Here is an 11,696-nt window from a genome sequence, read left to right on the forward strand (position 1 = left end):
AACAGTATGTCACATTCCAAGCCTTTATTTAATTCTCTGTCTTTTTACGTAAGAGAGATTATAAGCTTTCAGTACTTACAGGGGCTCCAGATGCACCAGGAGGGCCTCTAGGTCCCATCAAACCCTGTAAAGAGGACAGATATAGTTAGCACTGACAAGTCGTCATGGCCTAGGGTTGGGTTAGACAGGACTAGCTTAGTAGTGCCATAGACGTTTTGTGATGGACAAATTAACAGAATTGTCCTGGTCTCATTTCATAGTTTTTGTTCCTCTCAAGGAAGCATTTAAGGACCCAAGTTTCCTCCACTGTTTTCTCTGCCTTTGCTTTCACCTTTGCCCCTCCTAATCCAAATCAGAACTCAGTTAGATGAGGTGGCCACAGGTTCCTTAAAGTTGTGCACAATTGGGCATATTGAGATTGCTCTAATGCAGTGAAGTGACTCAGTCTTTGCACAGTACAGAATATACAAGTGCTGTTCATGCAGCTGACGAAGCATTTCCATTTGGATTTCCTTATCATATGTCATTTCCTCATATCATACTCAGCTAAGAAATTGATATTTTTATTGCCACAAGGGGCATAAATTGAGAAGGATCAAAAGTCTTTCTTAATGATTAGAGGGAGGTTTGTTATTACCTTATAGCTCCTTTAAGGGCTATTGGTGACTGATGAAAATATCAAACAAAAGTGGATATAATAAGGGGTGAAGGAAAAATAAAATATTATTGAAACATCCTACTGGAAGAATCTATTATATGCTACTATTATTGAAAATATGGCCCAAATGACAGCAGACTGTTTTCGCCTTTGTTCTTCATTCTGTAGCACACAGAGTAAAACAGAGTGTTACTAGTTTGGAAGCTAAATACACATTGTGTATTTGGAAGCTAAATACACATTATGACTCCCCTTTGCAAGGCCTGTGCAAACTCTTCTGTAGGGGCCATTCCTCTAATGCTGAATATATTGCACAGACAAGTCTCAGGTAATTTGCTCATGACACATCAAGCATGGGGACTCTGCAGTCAAGTCTGCCCCACTGTATTAATGCCTAGAGTGAAATAATATGGATTTTATTAAAAAGCTCATCATCTTAATTATGAGTTATTTATTTGGTTTTAGAAATTGCTTCAAAGTTAAAAGAAACCGTCACTTTTCAATCAAAATAATATTTTTAGGTGTACATTAAAAATAATTTTCCTTGACACCATGAATTTTTAATTATATTTATTCATTTTTCCATGTATTTGCAACAATTTCATTTACATAAAAGGTAGTTTATTTTGTGGAGGCTGTGAGATGGACGATGATTATTCATTAATTCAGAGAAGAACCCTGTGGGGTTTTATAGTTATTGATTTTCCAACATGGAAATTTATTTTAATGCTTTATTGCTGCCTATCTCTCCTATTTGTGAAACATATCTGTTGATTACATATGTCTGTGAATGTGTGTGACTGTGCAAGCTTAAATTATATTTCACTGATATTTAAAAGTAAAACACTCTGCTTTATGCCCCCAGAGAGATGTTCCAAAGTCAGGGGAATCTGAAATCCATATTAATTTTCCAGGCTTATGTAGGCTTTTTTTTTTTTAATTAATGCTTTACTTTTTTTTCTTTTTAGCTTCTTCTTGAAATATAGGTACTGCTTTAAAACTGACTAATGTCCAGCATTAGCTGAAATGGCTGATTTCAAATATCCAATATAAACAAAGCCAAAAGAAAATGTCTACTTCTTCATTTCAGATATGAATGTTTTAAATTACCATGCAAAATCAGGAAATTGGAAATCATCAATTAACGGCATATTACTTCTCAAGTGAGAGTTTTAATTTACAGAAAATATTGTCTTGCCCTTACAGTGTATTAGCTTATTGTGGACCATTAGCTCCAGCAGAATATCTTTTGAAGACAGAGCACTGAATGCATTGTCCAGGTAAAATTTATATTTTAAAGACTATCTTAACTTGGGCAGATAAATACCTTTGTTTGCAAACAATTAATTAAAAATCACTAGATTATGTGTGGGTATGTACTAAACTGCAGTGTTTAATCAACTTAACATTTTTATTTCCAGCAATTTTCGCCTCTATTTTTTACATACTAGTATATATTTTGCATGCTCGTATCAGTTTTTTTCCCCCTAACACATCTCACTAATGCTTGTTAGAAGGTTTACATGTTAAAGATAGACCATCATCATCATAGTCATATTCCCTCCTATACTGATTTATAATTAGACTTTAAAAAAGAATTTTTTATCAAGATGGAGAAAAAGAAACATTTCCTATGTTGTTAATTCCTTGAGGGAGGGTGGGAATCTGTCATATTCACTGCTATATCCCAAATGCATAATATAGTTTGGGTCTTATCGAAGACCAACTTGGTAAATACTTGTTAAATAAAGTAATGTTTTATTCAAGTACTGGATACATGAGCCATGATGTTGAATATCAGACATCTTGCCTGGCATTCTGTCATTAACTGCATATATGACCTTGGGGAAGGACTTAAACTCTCTACCTAGAAAATGAACGGGCTACACTAGAACTTGCTGATCCTTTCCAGCAAGTTCATAGAACTTAATAGTTCTGCGTCTCTGTGGGTTGCTTCAAATTCTAGGCAATGTTAAAGGGCATAAAAAATTAATCAGAGTGATTACTTTTCTGAATTAAGTTGGTGTACCTAAATTATGATTACTATGTCCAGAGATTATTTCTTGGATATAAATATCTGATCTATCCTAAGGAGGCATGTTTGTAGAAAAAATCAAACCCCCTAACTTAGGCTTAGATTTTTATAGATTTGAATACAAAGAGAGCTGCTGCTTTTATCTGATCTGAGTATTGAGTATTAAACTAGGTAGCTAAATAAATGGCAATGTGAAATTTAACATAAAGTAAATTCTCTATTCAGTAATTTTTTGGCTATATAAAAAGAGATAAGCATACCATTGGTCCAGGGCCAGCTCCAACTCCTTTTCCATCATACTGAGCAGCAAAGTTCTAGATGGGGAAAAAAATAAATAAATAAAATAAAATTTTATATATATATATATAACTATTGGCCATGTATTTCATTTTCTCATTCTACTTCTAAAGATTTTTCTGTTGTTGTTTAAAAGGAAGCAGTATTTCTGACATAATTATTAGTTTAGACTTCCATATTGAGCTAAATTCCTAAAAATTCAGGAGAGATACAAGTTTAAAATTTAGTCCACACCTAGTTTGAAATAGAGAGCTTCCCTACTTTAGTTATGAAACTTTTCCTGCCCTGTTAACCCTCTCACTCAAATCCCCACCCCCTACCTCTACACTGAGGAAGACAGCTTTCTAAACTTTAAAAGTCAGTGAGGGCCCCTGATAAATTAAGCAGAAACCAAGAGAACAACTTTATATTTCTACCTGTTGCCCTGCTCCTCCATGACTACACAAAAGGACTAAGGGACCTTTTTCTTGCTGTAGTTTCAAAAAGGATATAAAGAGTTTTAAAGTTTAGAGGAAAATTAAATTAAAATGCCCCTTGGAAGATTAAACTTTTAAAAAATAGTTCACAGTAATAGCTTTACTGTTAAAGATCTCTCTTACAGTGGTAGACCTATTAAGAAAGGTGCTTTTTAATGCCCTCAGTAGATAAGCAATCATAATAAGATCTTTGGGGGAGAAAGGTCTTATTTTACTGGCGTACAGTTGGGTATTAGAATCAGGCTTCTGATTCATAGTGCTAACCAATTAAGCAAATATGTTTTCCTTCCTGCAGTGAGGCCATTTGGCACTCATACCATTGTTAAAGCATAAAGCTAAAAGAAGATATTAATGAAAGAGAAATGTACTTTTCTCAAATTAGTTTCAAGCAAATTAAACCAAAAACTGCTTTGAATGTTGGTTCAGTAGACTTCAAGCCAAGGAGAATAAAAAGAGTAGGATGTTTGTGAAATTGCTTAAGATCAGGGATTTCATTTATAATTCAATCTAATCAAACTTTTTAATAATGCAACACCTCTTATTTGTGTCCTACTGATAAAAGATATTAAATTCCCAAATTAAATAATGGTCACGAGGGCTGCAGCTACCTTCAGCGAACACAAAGACCTGTCCTGTAATTGACAAGGGCTCACAAAGAGATCGGTCAAAGCAGAATCTTGAATGAAGAAACCAAAGAAATGAAATAAAATACTATACTAATATCCAAATAGCAGACTCTCCCTTAAAACTACTAAAAATAAATTCCACAATGAATCTTCTTCCAATACAGATGTAAGAAACTGAAGTTAGCTAAAAGTTAACAATACTTAAGACACCTTACCCCACCAAGACCAGGGGGACCAGGAGGACCAGGTGGACCAGGAGGGCCTGGGATACCATCATCACCATCTCTGCCTGGTGGGCCTGGCGGACCCTGTTATGTAAAAAGTGAATTAAGTCAGGGTTAGACAGACTCTGCAGAAACCTAAAGGAGACCTCAGAATACATGTGGTAAGATCAGTTGGTCAGAATGTACAAGTGGTGTGGAAATTTAAGATGCCATATTTGCCACTATTGACATGGGTCTATTTTAGAAGGAGGTTTAGTAGCTGGTGTCTGAAGAAGACACAAGACAGGATAGTTCCTCTTGGAAGAGGACTATGTCAGCCATTGGATATTAATTCATAATGGAGCTCCAGTATTCAAATGAAGATAAAAATTATAGCTACCATTTATAGCTATAAATTCATATGGTTAACAGTGCACAGTGATGTACTGTGTATATTGATTGTCAGTTTCTGACTGATGAATTTACTCAATTGTTTTGGTATGTTATGTGTGAAAAGCAGATTAATTGATATGATAATTAATAGTTATTTTATCACAGGGTAGAATATCCTGCAGATTTCCTACCATTAACACTATTGATGTTGTTAAAGTAATTTACTGACATAACCCTACCTCTAATAGATTGCTTGAGTGGAATACATTTAAGTCTGCACTTCTTGATGGATACAAGGTATAGGTATTTATATATTGATGAAAGTGTCATATAATGAAACCATGTGGTTATACATGCCACATAAGCATAGCAAGGAGATCTAAGAATACGATGAATAAAATGCAAGCCTAACTTGTACACTTATTAATTTAGACAGAAACATGTTGTTGGCTGCTGTTTAACTATTATTCCCAGCCTAGATAAGAGATCTTACTTGAAAAGCAAACAAAACATGTTAAAAAGAGAAGGGTCATGTGGTGGTAGGTAGATATATTTCCATTATGTATGTGTTGGACAGGTCAACTAAAAACAAAGAAAGATAGACCATGCAAAGAATATGGCTGTCTGTAATAGTTCTACTTTCTTAAAGGATAATCTTGACCTAAAAAGAATATTGATTATATATAATAATGTTTATTCACTTTCTGTAAGGCATTATTTGCTTAAAAGGTAGGCAATTATTTGGATACATAATATCCTTATAAATTGTCAGTCTCCTGTAGTTTCTAATATGTAGTTATTAAAATATGGGCCAAAGCCCTTTAGTAGTTCAAAAATTACACACCCTTTCTCCACGTGGTCCTCTATCTCCAGTTGGGCCCTACGAGGAAGGTAGAAACGGCACAATGATAAATGCCTAGGCAATTTCCAGTGAATGAGCAAAACATTCTTGATAATAATTAGTCGGTAAGGCTGATCTAACCATAATGTTATTAGATAGTGGCTATAAAAATGGCACAATACAATAGACAAAAGTATTTTGTTTTTATTATAATTACATGTAGTTTTTTTAAACTGGGAGATTGGAGGCTATAGTCTCCAGCATTAGGCCAATATTATGACCACTATTTTTAGAAAGATGATTTCTGTGGATAAAATTATCATCTTGTAACATCGATAACAGCATATTTATATAGTCAAAGCCCTTTAAAATAAACTTTTGTTTATCACCTATAATTAACATAATACTCATTCCATCTCCAGAACAAAAACAAGTCTTTTCTTTTCCTTTAGTATGTAAATCACCAGTTGTATAATATAAGTATAATTAGAGATGACTCTGGAAGATAATAAAGCTTTGTTATCTTACACATCAAAGCTATTTTATTTTATGGTTTAGCTAATGCATATTCATGTGGGCAAAATCTTGACAAAGTATTTTCCTTCTGAGGTGTACCATAAATTTAGTTAAATTGTAAGTTATCGCTGATCATTTCAGGTACTATGGAGAAGTATTGGATTCTTACCTTTCTTGCAGTTGCCTAGAAAAGAATAAGTAAAGGATTATTATGAGGAAGATTTTATATATATAAATATATATATAAAATATATAAATATATAAACTTTAAAATGGCTCCCATTTCCATGTAGTATACAAACATACCTAAAGATTGTATATATTATGCATTACTATTATCTTAATATTTCAAAGCACAATTTTAAATTTTACCAATAAATAAAATAAAATACGTATAGAACCCAGATATATACTTATCTGTAATTATGCCTCAAATCCAATTCATGAACTAAGAATTTGTTCATAATAATCTTGCAAATGATTCCAAGGGAGAGATAAAATTCTCTAGCTTTGTGAAGTCTTCTAGTTTGTAGCAGCTGATGCTAAAACCCAAACTTCCACTGGATAATTTACTCTCTTTTCTTATGGGTGTTCATTTTAGGGTGGACTTATTCAGTAGCCCCGCCCATTTCAGAAATTGGGGTGGGTACTTTCTAAGGCAGCCAGAAAGGTTTGACTACCATAACTCCCAATGATTATTTTGGAAATTCGAGTTGGTCAATATCAATACAGCCTCCCTTTCCTTCCCCAGAGAAGACATTACTGTGGCCAAGGCAATCAAAGTCTAAAATAACAAATTCTAAAAATAATTTTACTCACCTCTTGTAAAGCTATAGAGGAAAGGGGAAAGAAAGAAATAATTATTAGTATTATTTCATTGATCACTAGCAGTGACTAACAAATGGGTATATTAGTCTATAAAATTGACTTACCTAATTAAAGGACAAATTGTATTTTTTATTAAGAATATTCTAATGACTTAATTATGCATGTCAAAATTATGGCAGGGATCAGCAGGATGATTTGTTTTCAATATTAATATGTAAATATATTTTGAATTAAATTGTTAATTATTTACTACTTTATAAATGCTGTGAAATATTAATGTGTCTAAAGGATACTTCTAATGTTTAGTAATTAAGATGCTATATTGCACAGGTGAATCACTGAATATGAGCAAAACCAGTATATTGATGAGGAAATAATTTGTATTAGTTTAGACAATTTTTGATACTTAAAAATTTTTTAAGGGGGAAATTTAGAAAAGTACATTACCTAAAGTTTTTTTCTAAAATATTAACGTTACAGAGTTTGTACCATTCTTAATGTCCTTTTCCAAAAGGTCTAATTTGCAAATAAGTCACCATGAAAATGGATTCATTCGGACATCTGAAATTTTGCTTTAAATAGGTTCACTTAAGTTAGGTAAGGTCATTTTACCAATGTGTATCACTTTTGTCCCCGAGGAAGAATTGCTCTGTATAAATGGAAAAACTGTGGATTAAAGATCTAGAAAAATAATGGGAAAAATACACTAAAGGAATATCCTCCCCTTTGCCATAATTGCTATAAGCCCTTAAAGACTGAATTCCTCTCCTACGGTATAAAAATTATAGGTTAACACAGGATATAAGGCCAAGCTGGCAACAAAATGAATCACCCCTAAAAACTGCTTTAATTAGGTGGCCAAGAAGTGTGTCATTTGGAGTGGGAACAGCTGCTGCAACAGTCACAGTTCAGGAGGGTGGACCACATCCAGCACTGACATTTAAGGGCAATTTATGAGAATTACTTTTAAATTAGGAAAATGATATGTTTACTTCATTGTGTTCATCAGTAGGAAGAATAATTATGCCTGGACTTGATTAACGGAAGTTCTCATGATTTTGGAAATTTGCCTTTTAATTATTCAGACTGAGCCACTTTGAAGAATGTGTGTTTGGTAACTTTTATTCAGACTGTAGTTGGATGTTGATCAGAAGGTGAATTGCCCTTTGTACCTTCAAACTTCCCTAGGTCTGTTCTCATCTTTTCTCTAGGAGACAACTCTTTCCCCCTGCCACCCTCAGATCTCATAAAAAGAAATGAAGTTGGTAATGTGAATTTGTTCAATGCAACTATTCCTTAGCATTCACAGTGTGTATACTAAAAGTGGATGAAGGGAGAAAACACACATACACACACAAATGCATCAGTAATGATGCAGTGGTAGACACCGTGGCATGTGGGTGGAGCAAACTTTTAGAGTGTTGGGTGTGGCCAGATCCCCCTGTTACCCCCATCAAATCAGCATCTTTGGTAATTAGTCAGCCATTTTCAAGGCAAAACCAGACTGATTTTCTTCATTCTATCTTGACATGGAAATCTGGTCATAAAACCTACAGCTGGAAAGCAGCCTTGGAGTCCATCCCATTTCTATCCTGCATTTTAGAAAAGGCTCAGTTTGACTTGCCCAAGGTCACATGATAAATTATTGGCATGGGAAAAACCGGGTCTCCTGAATCTCAGATCAGTGTTGATATTTCCCAACTTGCTATGTTCAGAATGCCTGTCTTTGGGAACATATTAAAGAGATAACTCTGGCTCAACAAAAGGCAGGGCAGATTTTAGCTAAATAATGTTACCATTTCCATGACCAGGTAATGAAATGAGAAGCTAATTTTACTTTTCAGAATGTATCCATTTTTCTTCCCAGGATACACTGACTAGCTATTGGGATTGGCTTCAATGAGAAATGCAGATCATTCTCTGTATAAACCTGTGGAGTCTTTAAATGGGGATTCCATAAACCTTAAGCCCTGGACCCCTGTGCTCTCATTGTCCTCCCTCCAGAGGGCGCCTGATGGCCACCACCATCATCATCATCATCATCATCATCATCCAGACCAGTCTTAAAACACCCAGAAGAGAAAAGCCTTTAGGGGGTGAGTTTTTTTATTACTAAATTAAGGGCTTTCTAAACCAGGCCTCAAGTTTCACAAGGTGGGCATCAGTGCAGTTTGGGGGCCTTTTAGGCGGAGGCCTTTGCCTTCCTTCATCATGTCAGTTAATATCTCATCCTGAAGGAAAAGGATTTCTGCTCCCTTTGAGCTTCACTAACTGGAGGATCCAGATCAAGTAAACAGGTTCACTCTGAGTTGAGAGAAAAGTTCCCTAACTTTTGGCGAGAGTCGAGGAGCCTTTTTTGCTTTCATTTCTAAAGTATTTTCCATGTTTCTCATAAATGCCAGCGTTTCTCCACATGCCAGAGAGCCTTCCCTCCAAGCTGTACCTAGAACTTTGTTAGGTTTTCCCTTTCAGACCAGGTGCCCACCCATCTAACCTCTTTCCCAGACTGCCCGAAACAAGCTGAAGGCACTTACATTGGCATGTTGCTAGGCACGAAGTTACTGCAAGCAGCAACAGAGTCCGCGTATCCACAAAGCTGAGCATGTCTACCACCTAGACATGCAGACTCCTTGTGTCGCAGAGCCCCTGGGTCACCGGCGGAGGTATCACCTGGCGGGCGCAGGCATACAGTCGTGGCGAGTACCTCCAACTTCGCCGAAACCTCCTGCCGCCTTGGTGCTAAAATAATAAAGCCCGGATCTGCCCTATTTATACGGCCAAAGTTTCTCTGGCCCGAGGGCGCTTCCAAAAGCGCTTCCACCAATGGGAGGGCTGGGGCTGGGGGCCCGGGCAGCCACAGCTGGGAGGAGACTGCGGGGGCGCAGAGGAGGGAGCGGAGGGGGGAGGGACGTGGCCACGGGGCTGGCTTCTTAAATTGGTTCCATCCTTTTTGAGGACGTGGACACTTTTGAGGCTTTCAAGGGGAAACTCTGACTCGCTGTCTGCATACCTCCGCCCTCCCCATCTCCCCCGGCCGTCCCCCGCCCTTCCCAAGTTTGGAAACACTTCTGTACACGTCGGAGAGCTCTGCTGACACCGACGTGGGCAGAGTTCGCGGATCTCCGGGCAGCCGGGCAGCTGTAGAAGGGACTGGAGCCCAGAGATCAAAGCAGGAGCTGTCCAGCTCTGCCTACCTGGTGCCCCGCGGGCCACAGGCAGGGCGGAGGGCCGGCGGGCGCGGAGGGGGCAGGGGACCAGGGAGCAGGATCCGACTGCGTGGCGCAGCCCGAGGCCGCCCTCCCTCCGGCCCCTCCACCCCGCCCCCACCCCCGCCCAGCTTTTCTCCCTCTCTGGGGCGTCTGTGCGCCCACTTTTTCAGCAGTAACGCGCTCTCTCTCTTCTGGCTCCGGGAAAGGGTGAGGGGGGGTTCAGTCGGTGGAGGGTTTACTTGGAGTCCGAGGACGCCCACCGTTGGGAGGGTGGGGAGGGAAGCGGGCTAGGGTCAGCGTGGCATCCAGCACCAGGGGGGATGTGCTTTGCGCACGCCAGACTAGACCGAGCCACGGGAGAAATCATACGACCTCCTCGCTTCCCTCTGTTGAGGCTGATTCTAAACCGAGGCTTTGGGGATTATCTGGCCCTGCGAAGTGTCTGCAGCTGACCAACACGGACTCCTTTCTTACTTCGCAGTCTCTTTCTGAGGTTGCGGTGGAAAAGTCCACCCCCTCCCCTTCGGGTTTCCAGTCTCCCCCTCCTCTTCTCCACAGACTCCTTGTCTGGATTTACCAGCTACAGCCTGAGCCTAGACTCAGATAAGCCCCCAGTGAGGCGCCGCCCGCCATCCCTTTTGTCCTCTCTGCCCATTCATTCACCGACCCCACACTTACGGGAAAGGCCCAAGCACCTCCCAGCTAATCTCCACACCTTGGAGAAAACGCCTAGGCCATCTAGAGGGACTTCTAATTTGAGTTTGGGATACAGGCTGTTTTCTCTGGTAACACCTCAAGCGGAGCTCCCACCAACGTGGGTGTTAGTTCTCTCCCCACCACCCACGTTAGGAAGAGAGCTCCTTCTCCCCTTGAGGACACTTCCCACTCTGCTCCCCACCAGGGAGAGGAGAGGACCCTGAGGCCTTGGAAATGAGAGGCCAGAACTCTTGAGAATCTAGAATACCGAGTGCAGTCAGCTTCAGTGGATGGTCCTTTCCCCAACCCTTCTGAGATGGCATTCCAGGTCCAGAGGAAAGGCCATCAGTCTGGGCTGTGCCTCTGCTTGCTCAGCACCCCCAATGAGGCAGCCATTCTCTCCCAGAAGTCAGTGCAAAAGGGGCATCTTTAGGTCAATTCTGTCTCCACCAAACAGAAATGAGTGGGCTGTAGTTCCTTGCTAATCTTTTTTCCTTTCTTTTGCCCATCTCTCTGCTCCTCCTTCCCCCCCCACCCCGTACTTTAAGAAGAATTTCTGCCTAACTCTATCAGCAGCTGCTATAAACCAAAGGGATTGAATATTCTTAAACTGGTTGCTTCCTCTTAGCTTATAAACAAACAAACAACAAAGTTAATGGAAATAAAAGAGAACAACCAAAAACTATATTAAAAAAGACAAACCTCTTCTTTTATTCTAATTAAGAGCACTGACTTGGGAGATAACTTGAGAAGACTTTTTGAAATTGTAGTACATTTTTTGGAAATGTGATTATAATTTCCCTTTTAGCATAGCAAAATGCTCAGCAAGGTTTTGAGAATTCGAGAAATTTAAGCACACATTTATAAACTAAAGGAAACATATCTCTGCAGAGTAAACTGGTAACTGGAAAAGCATTC

At 38.7% G+C, this 11,696-nt stretch overlaps 1 protein-coding gene across 1 annotated transcript in view; it reads right to left on the bottom strand.

Moving 5' to 3' along the window:
* Nucleotides 1-10,715, bottom strand: part of COL1A2 (collagen type I alpha 2 chain) — a gene marked incomplete at its 5' end in the record, with an annotated part of 37,588 nt that extends 26,873 nt beyond the window's left edge. The window contains 9 exons of the mRNA XM_079711829.1: nt 80-124; nt 2,954-3,007; nt 4,308-4,400; nt 5,533-5,568; nt 6,215-6,229; nt 6,865-6,875; nt 9,436-9,819; nt 9,884-10,011; nt 10,660-10,715. Coding sequence (XP_079567955.1) covers nt 80-124; nt 2,954-3,007; nt 4,308-4,400; nt 5,533-5,568; nt 6,215-6,229; nt 6,865-6,875; nt 9,436-9,819; nt 9,884-10,011; nt 10,660-10,715 — 822 coding nt within the window. The remainder of the gene's footprint in view (nt 1-79; nt 125-2,953; nt 3,008-4,307; nt 4,401-5,532; nt 5,569-6,214; nt 6,230-6,864; nt 6,876-9,435; nt 9,820-9,883; nt 10,012-10,659) is intronic.
* Nucleotides 10,716-11,696: the final 981 nt, after the last annotated feature.

Source organism: Hyperoodon ampullatus, assembly GCF_949752795.1.
Source record: "Hyperoodon ampullatus genome assembly, chromosome: 9".
NCBI classification, from domain to species: domain Eukaryota; kingdom Metazoa; phylum Chordata; class Mammalia; order Artiodactyla; family Ziphiidae; genus Hyperoodon; species Hyperoodon ampullatus.